A 17,063-nucleotide genomic window follows, 5' to 3' on the forward strand; every position below is an offset into this window, starting at 1 on the left:
CTTTTTTTATATTAGTTTAGTTGTCACCTTTCAGCAATTATCCGTAGGTTGGAAAACAAATGGAAATTGAATAGAATAGAATCGTGACTGTTTTTATTTATTAATTATTACTACGCTCTTCGTCTATTATACATTGCATGATGAAGTACATTTGACTCCAGAAAGCACATTAAGTATGCATTGAGTTAAGTTTAAATAAAAGGGAGCTGGATTAAACAAGTTATTCAGTATTAATTCATATGAGATAAATAAAAATATTATTTAATATTTATACGCTAAAATTAATTATTAAAATTAACTAAACATAAATATATATGTATAATTTAATTTATTTTTAATATATATTTATATTTAAAAATATATTTTATATTAATAGTTAATTTTAATATGAAATATAACATGCATTTATACAATAAAAGATAGAAATGAGAATAAAGTGAGAATCTCTTCCAGCTTAAAAACAATGTTTGTCAGACTCACTAACTACTACTAACGAGTGAGGCACTGAGGCTGTGAGGCGTGTGTACTGTGTAATACAAAATTTCGCATGGGGCAGCCACGCTGGCAACTTTGACAGCCATGGCAAGCTCAGGCGCGCGTCACGCGTGAAATCGCGTGATCATAGTTAATTAATAACCCCGTAATTAGCATAGCATCACTGTTTTTTCCTTTCCGTTTTTGTTTGGTTTTCCCCCTCAGTCAGTTGCCGTTTGCTAATAGTGATTAGTGACGCAATACAATCCCCGCTTGAAATGAAACCCAACGTTATTAATGACCAATAATTTAAACAATAATAATAATAATAAATATTCAGTAGTAGCAGTAGTGAACTAGTGATTATGGTGATATCTCTATTCGTTATCCATCAATTAGATTAGGTAGTTATAGATGCTGTTATTTGCTTGAGCTGAAGGTAGTTGTGGTTCTCTCTCTCAGTCTCAGGCCACAAACACAAATAAATAGATAAATAAATAAGGCCATTTTCTGGTGGAACGGGTCTTATTTCTCCTTTTGCGTTTCAGACCGCATGTCTCTCTCTATCTCTCTTTCTCTCCGTGGCATGTGTTGCGTTTTGCCCTCTCTCTCCGCCAACTCAGTGTAACTGTAATTGCATCTATTTTCCTCACATTTGTAACATCTCGGATAGAATCTGTGCCATCTCTACAGGAACGCGTGTCTCTCTCTCAATCATTGTAGTGGTTGGTTAGTTATGCAACAAAATTATTGTAAGAAACTCACTCTGAGGGGATTTCATGATTTGAGTGGAGATGGAGATCGTGGCCACTAGAAACATTCTGATCTTCTTGCTCTGTGTTACTGTTGTTGCTCCAATTCTGCTCTACAGCTACCCCTCAGGTCAGTTATGTTCCTTATCTCAACTTGCTCAATCTCCTTTTCCTAACTCCCTTTATATTTTTAATTTTTTTTTAAATTTTCCAGCTGAGCAAGAGCTTGTCCAAGATCTTCCTGCTTTTGTAAGTCATAAATCCATGTCCATCCTTTGAAATTTGGTTTCACTCTAAGGAGATCTATCAAATTCTCGATTTTCTTTCTTGTTTCTGTATCAGGCTAACAATGCAGCGGACTCTGCCCGTTTAAATCTACTGCCCGAGGTAAAACTTTGATCCTTCCTATTCTCTCACCATATCTTGGTAGAAGTTTTTAATTTTCTGCACAGTAATTGCTGATTTATGGTTCAATAGGAAACTTCAGCCGTCCTTAAGGAACCAATTGGGGATGTACATACCAATGACTCCACCAGCATAAAGAAATTGCCTCATGGTACTGTATATTTGTATCTGCCTCTTCTATTTTTTAATTGTTTATTGTTATTGACTTATTGTCCTTTCTAAATGTTTGGTTGGCTGGTCCTAGACTTGCAAATGGGTGAATCTAGGGAGCATTCATCTGGCAGGGTATTGTCAGCTACAAATGAAGGGGAAAACCCCATCAAACTAGTTATAGATGGAATCAAGCAAGGAAATCAAAGCAACTACCTGGAGAAAACGAATGCAACCAGTGATAATGTTAATCCAGAAGATGCTATTGACGTTGATGACAGTGATGGGAAACTTGCATCTGAAACTACGGTAAGGTGATATATTTGCCTCTTGATATTTCTCTCTCTTTAATTTTGGGTTGCAAAAGCTTCAGTACTCACTAGGTTTCTGCTCATGCTAAGATCTTTATACATGCCTGTGTATAAGGAAGTAGGTGTTCCATCATTTTACGAGACATAACATTTAGTATAATGTGTAGCAGTGTAGGCTTGTATCTCCATGACGAACACATCAGACTTGTATCCGTTTCTAGTTAAGACATTTTTATACAGGGTATGATACAATCATGTTGGTGCATAGACAATGTTGGCATGATGATTAGGTTCCCTCTTCACTTTTGGTGTTGGCTCTCAACATTTTAAGCTTATTACCTCATTCTCCAAATGCATATGTTACAAGATTACATTAGTCGATTGTTAGAAGTTTGACCCAAATGCTCACGCTTGGTTATATTCTTTCAGACTAATAAACAAGAGCAAAAAACTCGTGAATCTTCTAGCAGAATAAAAAAGAAAGCACATGTGTCACCAGAATCGAACAACCAGAATGATGGAATACCATCTGATGCTCGGGTACGGCAACTAAAAGATCAGCTCATTCAGGCTAAGGTATTTCTTTCACTTCCAGCAGTAAAGAACAATCCCCAAATCACTCGGGAGCTTCGATTACGAGTGAAGGAAGTCTTACGAACTGTTGGAGAAGCAAGCCAAGATTCTGACTTGCCTAGGAAGTAAGTGTGCTTTTAATAATTCGTTTACGCATGATTGCATGCTTTACTGACTCTTCATAGCTCCTAAGTTTGTGATTTCATCTTTAAGTTTGTTCTCAGCTGCATCTAATCACACTGAGTAGCAATGTGCTATATTTTGTTCAGTCTTAACATATATATATTTATTTTTATACTAATGCAGTGCAAACGAAAGAATGAAGGCAATGGAGCAATCATTGATGAAAGGAAGACAAATTCAAGATGATTGTGCTGGGGCTGTGAAGAAGCTTAGGGCTATGCTCCATTCAACTGAGGAACAGCTTCGTGTGCACAAGAAACAGACCGTGTTCTTAACACAATTGACGGCAAAAACATTGCCTAAAGGTCTCCATTGTCTTCCATTGCGCCTCACAACTGAATATCATAGTTTAATTCCTTCTCTACAACAATTTCCAAACCCCGAGAAGTTAGAAGACCCTCAACTATACCATTATGCAATATTCTCGGATAACATATTGGCAACAGGTGTTGTTGTGAACTCTACTGTTGCCCATGCAAAGGTAAATTATTTTTGCTGAGAATTTTTTCAACAGGTTTTTGTTTGCCGAGAATATGAAACAAAAAGAAACCTGGTATGGACGTGCAGCTGCATTACACTGTTTATACTTGGACTCAGACAGACCCTTTTTTTCTCATCCTATTTGGCCCCACAGTCCTATAATGTTTTAATATCAAGAGGGAGCTTTTATTTCTGATTGACATCATTCAAAGCATTGCTTCTAATGTATTTGCAGGATGCCTCAAAACATGTTTTTCATATTGTTACCGATAGGCTCAATTATGCAGCAATGAGGATGTGGTTTTTGGCGAATCCACCAGGCAAGGCAACCATTCAGGTTCAGAATATTGAAGAATTTACATGGTTGAATTCAAGTTACAGTCCGGTTCTTAAGCAGTTGTCTTCTCCTTCCATGATAGATTATTACTTTAAGACTCATCAGGCAACTTCTGATTCAAACTTAAAGTTTCGAAACCCAAAGTATTTATCTATATTGAACCACCTCCGCTTCTACTTGCCTGAGGTGTTTCCAAAGCTCAACAAAGTGCTCTTCTTGGATGATGATATAGTTGTTCAGAAGGATCTGACTGCACTGTGGTCAATTGATTTGAAGGGAAATGTAAATGGTGCTGTAGAAACTTGTGGCGAAAGTTTTCATCGCTTTGATCGCTATCTCAACTTCTCTAATCCTCTCATAGCCAAGAACTTTGACCCTCATGCCTGTGGATGGGCATATGGTATGAATGTTTTTGATTTAGTTGAGTGGAAGAGGCAAAACATCACTGAGGTGTACCACAACTGGCAGAAGCTGGTAAGTAATGCACTCAGATTCATATGTAAAATTTCTTAGATAATTTTTCTTGTGGAATTAGTACAGTTGCAATATGCAATTTTTAGTTCTTATTTTAGTCTAAACTCTAAAACCTAGCACGAGTCCATCCAATATGAAGTGACATGCACCTATTCTAAAATACCTATCTTCTTTGTTTCTGATTTGAATTCGAACTGATTTTCGCTAATAAATTTAATTGACTTGCAGAATCATGATAGGCAACTATGGAAGTTAGGGACATTGCCACCTGGTCTTATAACTTTCTGGAAACGCACTTTCCCATTGAACCGAACTTGGCATGTCTTGGGTCTTGGCTACAACACCAATGTCAACCAAAAATTGATTGAAGGAGCTGCTGTGGTACACTACAATGGAAACATGAAACCATGGCTTGAGATAAGTATTCCCAAGTTTCGAGGTCATTGGACAAAGTATGTTGACTATGACATTGTATATTTGCGAGAGTGCAACATCAATCCTTAGATGGGTCTCATGTACATTTAAGCATCAAAGTTTTGTTGGTATTTGGCTGTTAGCTATGGTGCAGTGAGCCTTGTAGGAGTGCAATTCCATCTGTGTAGGACTTCTGTTTTTTGGTTTTCTTTTCTAATGGTCTTTATTCTTTTTGTATACATTTTCCTTCTTTGTTTATTAGTGTAATTTTGGATTGTGCCATAGAGGATTCGCATCCAAAATCAGTATCTCTGCATCTTTTGATCACATACCTGGAGAGATGTAAACTGCCAAAAAATGAAACTAGTCTTAAGTTGTTTCCTTCGGCAGTGGTTCTTCAAAATGACAAAAAACCCAGGGAAAAGAAGACTTCTCCCTTGTCTTTCCCCAAAACCAAATCAACTCTTTTGTTGAGTGGGATTATTTGCTATACCTATATGTTGCAACCATTTCTTGTTGACCCATCATTTTATAACTTGGCCTTTCTTTTTATTGGCTTATTGCCATTGTGGAAGAAGACAAACAACATTATTTTTATTATGTAAAACAAGGCTTGAGTGTTGAGTAGCAGGTGGTTGAGAAATGCTAAACAGGGCAGACTCACTCAAATCAAGTGCATTACTGAGTGTGAACCACGTATTACGTACGTACCAAGTAGAGCGCAGGGGACCATGACTATGCATAATTCATGTCCGTACCAATACCGTACACGGGGTGCATGGTTTGTGGTTACGCTGCTGATCCAACAACACTCATGTGTCTGATCTGATCACGTGGTGGTGGGGGTGAATGTGGGGGCCCTTATAAGACTTAGATTAACTGAAAGATTTGTCGTAGGATAGAACAACAATTGCTTGATTTGTGGGGCACATGAAATTGGAAGCACTTGCCATAGTTGCTAAATAGCCACTTCCCACTGCCACTTGTTCTACCTTCTTTTCAGGTGATGAGGGATTAGTTATGGGCCCGGTATTGGGCCTCAGCACAAGCATATTTAATTCTATTCCACTTCCACCTCTATGGTATGAACGCTAGATCCCTTTCCCGGCTTCTTGTTTTAGATATTAGATTTTTCTCTCTTGTGCGGAGCATTTGAGTTGTAAAGGTCAATTGGGTGCGACCTTGTCAATGACATACGTGGTTCATGGATGATAGATAGAGAGGTTGGCTGGCTTTGGGACGCTTTCTCTTTATTTTAATATCTTAGGGTCATTTTCGATGAATAAGGAATAGGAATGCGAAAGGGACAGGGACAGGGACAGGGGGGAGAAGAGTGCCGGAATATTATTTATATCTTGTAGTTAGTGCTGAGAGCATCGGAATATTACATTGGAAGATCCCATTTCTGGAGATAAATCCTAATACTAACTAGGATGCTTTGTCGTACTTTCACTCCTCCCACGTCGTTGGGATCATTTTCCTCAAACGCAATGAAATAAAACAAAGAAACAGCGCTGCAAGGGATAATGTCAAAACACTATCACAAGTTTCAATATATACGAGATCACTCGCCACCTTTTTTTTTACTAAATAAACAAGAAAAAACAAATTAAATAAACAAGAAAAAACAAAGGGAAACTAGCCTAAGAGGAAAGACTAAATTCCCTGCAAAGCAAACTATGCAGATTATTCCAAGGCTCAAGCCACTCAATATACTCTACTATTGATTCACAGCATATTTAGTCATACATAGTTAGTCGTTCTTTGGATCAGTTTTATCTCAATTCTCCAATTCCAATGAAATATCTCATGGATTTTATTTACTAAATCATTGTCTGCATAAATACCAAAATTTCTAGAATTTTGAGTAGTAAGAAATGCATCTGGAATGTCCGTCTCACAAATCACCTTTCGAAAAGGCGAAAACGACATCTCCAAGCTAAGATCAGCCTTTTTTAAATGGCAAATAATTCACATTTGAGAATGGAAGCATAAGGAAGTAGCCCAGTACAACTTTAACCCAATTTCCCAAGTTACCTCTAATAATACATCCAAATCCAACAGTAAAATGAACCTCAAACCCAATAGCGTTACAGTTAACCTTGATTGAATGAGCTAACCTTGATTGAATGAACGCCAATGAACTTTAGCTCAAGTGGCATATGTTTCCCTTTTTTACTAAAAAGTCTCAGATTCAAACTTCATGTGGGTGTGGTATGTGTGAGTGTGTAACTTAGGATTAGGCAAAACTAACCTCCAATTTAATTTGACCTTCGAATTTTCAATTGATCTAAATTGTACCCCTTTCGTCCATTTCCGTCACCGGAAAAATGATGTGGCAAATTTAGTTGACACTTGGTAGTGATACAAGAAAAACGACATGGTTTTTCAAAAACTTAATTCTCTATTCCTTCATCACTGAAAGGGGAGAGTCAAATTTTCATGGTGCCAAATCCAAACAAACCAATAAGAAGCTCCTGCAACATCCTTCCACCACCGTCGTATTCGTAATCGTTGCCACCTCTTCCTTGGTCGTACAACCTTGCCATTGCACCGACGTGCACCGTTCGTCGACCCCTTCTTCTCCTCCACCTCCTTATACTGTATCTTCCTGTTCTTTTTCTTATCTATTTTGTCTTGATCGGAATAATCAGCCTCTGAATCAGCCACTTCAATTACATGAAAATATTTCTTATTTTCTATTTGTGAATAGAAAGGAAAAAAAAGTGGAGCAGCACTCACGATGGTAACGGCAAAATCGTATGTGGCGGGGTCTGAGGTGGGGTTGGTGATGTGGTCAATGGGGGAGGGGACAGTGGATCTGGCATCGATGGTTTTGAGAATGTGGAGGGGACTCTTGATGAAGGAAGAGGGTGAGTTGAGGTTGTAGTGTTTCACTGGAATCCTATCCCTCATTCTGTGTTTTCTTTTTCAATAATAATAATAATGATAATTAAGAATCAGTTTGAAGTGAAATGGAGGAAGTAGAAGAGGTTGTAGTTGTGGTTGTTGTTGTGAATGAAGCAGTTGTTCATGCGTGTGTAGATGAAGGTGATGATAATTACTTAATCACTGAAAATAAGTTGGAGAAAAGCCATGGCTGTTTGAGGAAGAGGAAGAAGAAGAGGGAGAGTCAATTGACGTTATTTTAGAACAAATAGCAAAACGACGTCGTTTAATTGTGTCAGGTCAGCTTTTCGGTGATAAAAATAGACGAAAGGGCAAACTTGAGGCACGCTTTAAAATTTTAGGGTACAATTTGGGTTAATTGAAAATTCAAGGATTAAATTGAATCGAGGATCAAATTTTAGTGGCCATTTTGAGTATTAACTCCACCAAATCCACCAAATCCAGCCACTAAGAGCTTTACGCTTAAGTTCGTAAATCAGAGGTGGTGAGGTATTATAACCTGTAAAAGTATATAGGTGTATATATATATATATATATATATATATATATATATATATATATATATATATATATATATATATATGAAAGGAAGCTTAACAAAGATTTTTGAAGAAAAGTTGAACAAAACAGAACTCGAAAGTCGTATCGCACCTGAACGATTAAGAATAAAATGAGTAGATAATAGTGAAACCGAATAAAACGTAAGACATATGGGATAAGAATTTCAAAAGAAATATATATTAACAAGCTCCTGACTCAACCTGCAAAGCAAAGACCAGCCAGAATATATATATACATATGTACAATCCAAAAAATTTTCAAAAGACAAAATATAAATCCTGATTCTTCGAGTCAACCTCTAAGAGAGACAAAATACAAATTTATATAAAATGGAAAACATGTATACATATATATAAACTAAATACGCAATAAAAGTTTCCAAAACGTAGATTTTCACATTCAGAGAGTTTTCATCACGCTCAGTGAAGTGTCTTACGTCCTATATCTGAAAAATAACAGAATATATATAGAATGAGAATCAGGAGTTTTCAGTATAGTAAAAGTGTCCATATAAATAATACATAAGCTCTTGGGAAGCCAGAGGTATTTCAAAACTCTAATAACCCATATTAAATCCTAGATTTCTCACTAAACTAGAAATATGGTGACTTTATTTAAGGATTTTAGTCTAAGTCTTCATTTTCCGTTCCCTACAAACCTCTCAATCACCAAATGGAACAACTCTCAGTGTCTCCTCCACCAGCATAAGGGATCTCTCAAAAAACAAACACAAACAAGATGGAATGAGAACCGTTGATTTCTTGTGATTTTTGCAAAATGCGAATTCAAAAGATTTTGAAATTTGCGCCTCTAGTTTATTCCTCTGGTTGGCTCACTATTTTGGTTGCCGCACTGGTGTGATTACCTTCACACTCGATCGGAGTATTCGAATTCACAGAATTGATAATCTCGTTCCACTCTCTTACATGGTCATAGCAATTCCACTTGTTGCAAACAAGATGCAAGGATTCATATTCAACATCATATTCAAAATAACACAAATCTTTTGAATAACGGGGAACTCAAGATTAATATGGACACAAGCTGGCAAGCTTCCCTCTCTCAGCAGATTTTGTGGTTAAGTTAACCTTAACCGGCATTCCCACAATCGCTACAATACACATCATAACCTCCTCATGATAGTACCATATACTGAGTTTCGAGATTTTAATCCACACCATAATAAAACCAAAGAATTTCTCATATGGTTTAAACAAAGGCGTCAATGGCTTTATTGCAACATAGTTGCTTGCGATCATCCATGGTCCTCCTAAAAGCACCCTCTCTTAATCCTCTATAAGATTAAACTTAACCAAAAAATAATCAAAGCCTACATCAAAAATTTCATAACCGCCTTTAACTCTGAACACCCTTGAGCTTATAGACAAAAGATGTATAACTAAAGTCCTTACCAAGCACCTTGATCACTACACCATCAGATTTCGACCCTAGCTTCTGTCGTAAAAGCTACCTTCAGTGGCGTTGAATCACCTTACTTCTAGATTGTCAGCCCAACTCACACCTTTCTCTCCTCCCCTCACTCATTGTTGTGAAATACTCGGCACTTTATTCTATTATTCTTTTTTTTATCAATTTTTTTTTACAGTTATGCTACAAATTCAAGCTTTTTTGTCATCCAAATCCAATAAAGTTGGTCCAATACAAAAAAAAAACACTTTTATTTTAGAGAGTGTTTATACACGTGCGCAAAAAAAAAAAACTACATAGAGACATTTCACATTCGCGCTCTGCAACATGAACGGTTACCATCTTTCTCTCAAATTTGAGACCTCTCTCAAAATTTTGCAACAAACAATCAAAATCTCAGCAAAAACTAAAGCGAAGAAAGATCATTGAAGGTACGCAGTTTTTTCTTTCTCTTCTCTCTCTCTTGCGAAATAGTAGATATGGTTAAAAAACAAGAAAATAGAAACAATAATTCTCTTTATAGTATACATTTTGTGATAACTATACTCGTTCGGTGTTATCTAACTCACATTGATGGATTTTCTAGATGTAAAATTGACTTGCATGTATTTTGGTTAATGATTGAGTCTCGTTCTCCTGGATTTCGTACAGTTAGGGCATAGAATATACTCGTACTGCTTCTGGTGTCATTTAGATTGCTTCTTCTTATCCAAAAATGATTTGGATGTGTTTTTGTTAATCATTAAGTCTTTTTGTTTGCTTGTTCTGAAATAATTTTCTGTGTTGCAATCATTAAATAATTTTGGTTCATTATTTAGTTTAATTGAGGTTTATTTGGTACCGTTTGCTTGGATTTACTGTACTTAGGTCATGGAATATTTTTGATTATGATTCAGTCTTTTTGTTTGCTTTTTTAAATCGTTAATGAATTTCGGTTCATTTATGAATTAACTAAGGTTCAATTGATGCTGCTGTTAAGTATTCACCAAATTTTTTATTCCTTAAGTAATTTCGAATAATTTCTTAGTTTAATTAAGATTCATTTGCTCTCGTTCGCTTTGATTTGTTGTACTTAGGATATGGAATGTAATTGTAGTGCTTTCGTTAACATTTAAAACACATTGATAGCTTTTCTGGATATAAAATTAATTTGCATTTGTTTTTTTCACCATTCAGTATCATTTGTGTGCTTGTTCAAATCCAGAAATGAATTGAATATATTTTTATTGATGATTGAGTCTTTTTATCTGTTTGTTCAAATCGTGAACTAATTTCGGCTCATTTATGAATTAAGTGAGATTCAGTTGATACTGCTGTTAATAAGTATTGACCAAATTTTTTATTCCTTAAGTAATTTCAGATCATTTTTTAGTTTAATTGAGGTTTATTTGCTCTTGTTTGCTTGGATTTATTGTACTTAGGATATGGAATGTAATTGTAGTTCTTTTGTTATCATTTAACACACATTGATAACTTTTCTAGATATAAAATTGATTTGTATATGTTTTCTTCACCATTCAGTATCATCTGTGTGCTTGTTCAAATCCAGAATTGAATTAGATATATTTTTATTGATGATTTAGTCTTTTTGTCTGCTTGTTTAAATTGTGAACTAGTTTCAGTTTATTTATGAATTAGCTAAGGTTCAGTCGATGCTACTATTAAGTATTGACCAAATTTTTTATTACTTAAGTAATTTTGATTCATTTTTTAGTTTAATTGAGGTTCATTTGCTCTCGTTCGCTTGGATTTGATGTACATAGGTCATGGAATGTAATTGTAGTGCTTTTGTTATCATTTAACACACAATGATAACTTTTCTGGATATAAAATTGATTTGCATCTATTTTTCTTCACCATTCAGTATCATTTGTGTGCTTGTTCAGATCCAAAAATGAATTGGATGTGTTTTTGTGGATGATTGAATCTTTTTGTCTGCTTGTTCAAATCGTGAACTAATTTCGGTTCATTTATAAATTAATTGAGGTTCAGTTGATGCTGACTAATTTTTTTATTCCTTACAGTCAAAATGACAAGTAAGAAAGTTTCCAAGAAGACCATCTCAATAAAGGCGAAGGCAGTTTACGATGTAAGCATATACACACTAAATCAACTCTATTTTTGTATTATAAATATATCATATAACATAATTTTCAAATCTTTATAGAAAACTCACGATTTGAGATGCTCTACGAGAACAATAGCTGACGTGTTTCCCAAAATGAGTGATCAGAAGAAAGCTATTGTTGAAGAAATGGGATTTGGTCACTGAGACATATCATTTCATTGAATGTCCCACACAACCTCTTGAGGAAATTGGCACATTCCTTCAATCTTTATAAAAGATTCTTAGAGACGCGCTTTGGGAAGATCGACATAACCCCTGCCAAGATAAGAGATGCACTAGGTCTAAACAGAATTAGTGACAGTTATGAACCGAAATAAGTAGCTAGTATGAACCGAAATATGGCTCACAAAGCACAAAAGCCAGAACAACAAAATTACCTATTTGTGTTGTAAGTCATACGAAAGCATTTTTGATAGAGTAATCAACCTCCACATCAATCTTGTAAAAGAAATTTTGATTCTTTTCTTTCATTCTTAATAAATATTTCTCAAACTCTTTTGCATCATCTTGTTTAGAAACAATGCGGACCTTTCTTGTAATGTAATTTCTTTCATCTTTTTTTTTTATAAAACTTAGTTCACGGTGACCACCAGCTGCTACCACAAATAATTGGTATGTTTTGCTCAATCTAATTCTGGCTTCATCATTATTCTCAATCATACGACGCACAAACATGTTTAGCTCCCTATGTTGTTTAAACATCTCTGCTCTATTTGGACAACATGCATGTGAATGATTCAGAACAACTTTAAAAATGATCCAAAGACCAACGTCCTTCATTATATGTATATAAATCATTGTCGGACAATTAATTTCAGCTAAGGGATTTGTCTTCAGAGTTGGAGATATCTTCGGATTTCATTTCCCCTCTCTACTACATGTGATTAATTGATTATTAATTTTATCTCCATTCCGAGTGGTGTTCGTTATTTTTGTAGAAAAACCAGAAAATTTGGAATAATAATTGTAGAAATTTTTAACTTCTTCAAGTGTCTTGAAAGTTATACCAACCTTTGGAACAAACTGCTTATCAACAGCACACAGATACTGAAAACAAACCAAAATGTTATAAGCACGACACCATTATATAAAAACAAATGAACTGAATGTATAGCAAAGAATTTCATATTTGTAATAAAAAGATTTTCAATTTGGTCATTGTTGGTTCAAATCACATAAAATAAAAAAATAATTAATTTCATTTAAAACCGAGTGTATAGCGTAAGAACCAACAACATCAAATACAAACAAAAATAAAAATGAACCGAAAAATATCCCATATAACACCAAATAGATTCATCTAAAAATTCAGAAACTACTGCATTCTATCCAAATTCAAATTCAGAAATAACACCGAATTTCACAAAGAAGAATGAAATTATCTATTGCCACTTAGATTCAATTGCATTCGATTCCATTTCATTCCATTCAATTCAAATTGTTGAAGAATAAAACTACATATATTAGGAACGAACCAAACTTCGTCCACTTAATTCGATTCAGAAGAGTAATCCAATTCGTCCTGGTTCAACTTATCTGAACTTGAATCATTCATTGTTTTCGAACATGCAACACCTATAGGAATTTAATTGTAGTGCTGAATTTCAAATGCAAACTTTGATTGAAAAACGATGCATATCAAAATCTATATAAAAGAAAGAAGAATCCGTAGAGAAATAAAAAAATGTGAGAAAAACAAGAAATTCGTAGAAAAAACGTGGAAGAAAAAAGCGTTTACGTAACAAAAAAGCGTTTATCTTAAATATTTGTTAGGAGTGTATAAACACGTACGAATATATGTGACTTTGAATTATTTGGTTAGAGTTAGTTGTTAGTATAAGAGAAAAGGATAAATACGTTATTGACATTTTGATTTGCAAATATTTAAGTTCTCGAAGATTTGAAAATACATTCAAATTCCTAATCTTTTCAAAATCTGGACATATCGATCCCTCATGTTCACTTGAGCAATCAAACGTAACTCCTCTTGTACTGACTTCGTTGATACGGATGCACACACGTGAGAAAATTTTTAAAATTGGACAAATTAGACTCAAGAATTAATATGCACAGATTTTAAAGATGTCAGAAACTCAAATGTATTTTTAAATCACTGAGAACTTAAATGTTTGCAGGCTAAAAAGTCAGGAGTCGATTTAGCTTTTTCTCTTAATATAACATAGATGGAGAGCTTATTTGTTCTTCTTTTTAATATTTAAAATACAAAAACGTACAAAAGATATATATTTTTGCCACCGGCCACATTCTATGTCCCTTTCAATTTCGTTTGTACTAAATACACAATTGGGATTTGGGATCTTATATTTTGCGAGTGTTTAATTTCTCCAGTGGATAAGGTAGGTACCTCTGTCTCTCCGCTTTGTTTTGATTCTGTTTTCTACCGAAATCTCAAAAAGAAAATGCCGAGAGAAGAAGGGAGTAAAGGAACAGAGGAAGAAGGGGGTAGTTATTAGTTAATACTTAATAGCACTGTTTACGTAAGCAGAGAGTATTGTATTTGTACGTACAAATATTAGCATCGTAGTATTTACTACAGTTACAGTATACGCGAGAAAGAAGAGGTCGGAGTCGGAGATTGAAGGAACCCGGGGTGGCCCACCGGTCACTGGTAAGTGCCTTGCTGCGTCAAGCTCCAGCTCCAGCTCCACTTTGACTTCTCACCCACTTTCAAACTCTTTCTATGCAAAAATTCTCTCTATCTCTCTCCATTCCTTTATTTCTTTTTTGAGTTTTCAATTTGTCTGCTAATTCAATTCTTGCTCCTTCGTTGCTTATTAGCTATGAACTCTTCTTTCTCTGTGTGTGGCACCTTCGAAACCCTAATTGCTAACATTAACAAGTTTTTGTTGCCTTGCTGGTTGTGTGTCCTTCTCTTCCTGCACGTGATGTGAATTAGTCAGCAGTCACGTTTGCCCCTATTTCCCGTTTCAATTCCCCCTAATTCAACAACAATGCTAACTATGAGCATTGAGCTTCAATCACTTTCCTGTTTGGTGGGGAGTGGGGACGCCAATGCTTCCAAAGGACCAACAATCATTACGCCCAATTCTGTCTTCTTCTCTTTGTTTTATGTTTGCCCATACCGGATTCTTGAATTTATGTTTCAGTGTTTGCATTCTGTTGAGTATTGACACTTATTTCATTGCTGCTGCTACTCTCAGATTAATGACAAATGTATCACCCAAACAACTCATTAGTTTGTGATCACCCCATGGATTGTGTTGCCACTGCAATGGATCTTGTCAATGGAGGTAACAGTCTAGCTTCCAAGCAGCGGCTACGCTGGACCAATGATCTCCACGAACGCTTCGTCGACGCGGTTGCTCAACTTGGTGGGCCAGATCGTGAGTTTTTCCTTCTCCTATGCATGGAACAAAGAAAATAATACAGTTTGAATGTAAATTGATAATCTTATTGTTAGTACTTGCTGTTGACTGGGTATCCTGATTTTAGGTGAAGAATCCAATACAACATGAATGATTCCTTGTGATGAAAGCAACTTAAATTTGATAACCTTTTGTTTTCCCAGGTGCCACACCTAAAGGTGTCCTCAGAGTAATGGGTGTGCAAGGGTTGACAATTTACCATGTCAAAAGTCATTTACAGGTAACAATGTTTTCTCGGCCTTGCTAAACTCGATATTCGTCCATGATTGTCACCTCGGTCTTTACTCTTTATCCTCATTGCTTCTGTTCAGAAATATCGACTAGCAAAATACCTACCTGACTCCTCAACTGATGGTATGTCATGCTGAATTTCATTGTTTAAAAATTCATGGAGAAGATTCTTTTAACTTTAACTGACCCTCCGGTTACGTGGTGATACCTTTTTTACATTCTTGATCAAAGAGAAAAACACTGAGAAGAAAGAAACAGAGGATGTACTTTCTAATCTTGATGGTTCATCGTAAGTATGACTGCCTGTATTTGTTTTGGGATTTAATACCAGTACCAGTTGTGACTGAAGTTAATAGTTGGGGCTTGTGTATCTGAATGCAGTGGGATGCAAATTACTGAAGCACTAAAGCTTCAAATGGAGGTGCAGAAGCGACTGCATGAGCAATTAGAGGTCATTCATATATGAAATGATGAGATGGATTTTTCTATCTTTATTTTATTTAATAATACGCATGAATTCGCTTAATAAATAAAAATCAACGACACACCCCAAAAAAAAAAGTTATTGAAGTTTTAAGTTCAATTACTCTAAGTGTGAGTCTTTGACTAGGGTGGTAGCGCTTGTTCTGATGGAAACTTTTGATGATGTTAAGTAATAACCCCTTCCACAGGATGACAGGAGCCCCCACCAAGTCTCACATTAGACTATGGGCATACCAAATCCGGTGTTCTTTGCAATTTCACTTGAGTTGTATACGAATCGTGCCTGAAGTCCAGTATGAAGTTAAACAAAACAAAAAGCAGTTTTGATAGAATGATGAATTGTGTTTAAAATGCCAAGCTTTTTAACCTTTCTTTTTTCACCCAAAAAAAAAAAAAATGCGAAACAGGTGCAGAGACAACTACAACTAAGGATAGAAGCGCAGGGTAAATACTTGAAGAAGATTATTGAAGAGCAGCAGCGGCTCGGCGGTGTTCTTACAGAAGCACCTGACTGGGGGGCTACAGCTCTGGTTACAGGAGTTATGGGCCAAGAAGATAATAAGACCCATCAAGCAACCCCTGCCACAACCTCTGAGAGCCCCCTTCTGGAGGTAGCTGTGAAAGAACAAGCCCTGGCTAAGAGTCTTTCAATTGATGAATCCTTTTCATCTCAGCATGAACCGTTGACACCTGATTCTGGTTGCCATGTTGGCAACCCCACTGGTGGCCCTGAAGAGGAGAGATCAACAAAGAAACAGCGCTTGAACATAGATGGATCATATTCTAGACCAGAAATGCTGCTTCCGCATCAAATACTGGAGTCAAATGTCTCATCAAACAAGCAACCAAATGTTGTTTCTACTCCCCAGGAGGAATATGATCATTCAATGGGTATAGCTGCCAAAAGTGTGACAAGGAATTCCAGTAGGGTTGTATGAGTAATCTGTGATTTATTCTAGCAAGAAGCTTGTGCATTAGGACTGATTTCATTTCATTTAGTCGGGCATATCATATGCACTCTTGTAGATTATGGAACCTGTAGGCTGTAGCTCTTAGTTTTCAGTACACTCAGATTTCGCTTTGGGTGTAGACCTATTCATGACGGCGACTCGAAGACGCTGATCGGTTGTACGTGATCTTATCAGTCAATGTAACTGCAGAGTGCAGATGCTTAGGAACAGTGCAGTAGTATGTGCTCTGATGCACCATATATTAGAAATTCGATATTCATACTATAATATTGTCTTTTTTTTTTTTTTGTCAAGTGGATTGGACAACCCCCAATCTTAGGTATCACAACTCACCCACACTACACACTCACCCACACACATTTTAAGGGTTCATAATCAATACTTGGTGCAC

The 17,063-nt window shown here is 35.9% G+C and overlaps 2 protein-coding genes across 3 annotated transcripts; both read left to right on the forward strand.

Moving 5' to 3' along the window:
• The first annotated feature begins 854 nt into the window (after positions 1-854).
• Positions 855-4,837, forward strand: LOC130940046 (probable galacturonosyltransferase 4). Its single transcript, XM_057868097.1, has 9 exons — positions 855-1,356; positions 1,441-1,475; positions 1,569-1,613; positions 1,704-1,782; positions 1,876-2,090; positions 2,522-2,790; positions 2,972-3,329; positions 3,564-4,139; positions 4,368-4,837. Exons 1-9 carry the CDS (start codon positions 1,269-1,271, stop codon positions 4,641-4,643), a joined length of 1,941 nt encoding a protein of 646 aa, XP_057724080.1. The 5' UTR covers positions 855-1,268; the 3' UTR covers positions 4,644-4,837.
• An 8,975-nt stretch (positions 4,838-13,812) lies between these two features.
• LOC130971849 (myb family transcription factor PHL7-like) lies at positions 13,813-16,939 on the forward strand. Of its 2 annotated transcripts, none has more exons than XM_057897138.1 (7): positions 13,813-13,937; positions 14,763-14,945; positions 15,131-15,207; positions 15,299-15,341; positions 15,450-15,507; positions 15,600-15,669; positions 16,109-16,939. In XM_057897138.1, the coding sequence occupies exons 2-7, from the start codon at positions 14,774-14,776 to the stop codon at positions 16,637-16,639; spliced, it is 951 nt and encodes a 316-aa protein (XP_057753121.1). In that variant the 5' UTR covers positions 13,813-13,937; positions 14,763-14,773; the 3' UTR covers positions 16,640-16,939. The 2 variants fall into 2 exon arrangements, with proteins under 2 accessions (XP_057753121.1, XP_057753120.1); XM_057897137.1 differs by lacking the exon at positions 13,813-13,937 and adding an exon at positions 13,944-14,209.
• The last annotated feature ends 124 nt before the right edge of the window (positions 16,940-17,063 follow it).

Source organism: Arachis stenosperma, chromosome 1 (assembly GCF_014773155.1).
Source record: "Arachis stenosperma cultivar V10309 chromosome 1, arast.V10309.gnm1.PFL2, whole genome shotgun sequence".
NCBI classification, from domain to species: Eukaryota; Viridiplantae; Streptophyta; class Magnoliopsida; order Fabales; family Fabaceae; genus Arachis; species Arachis stenosperma.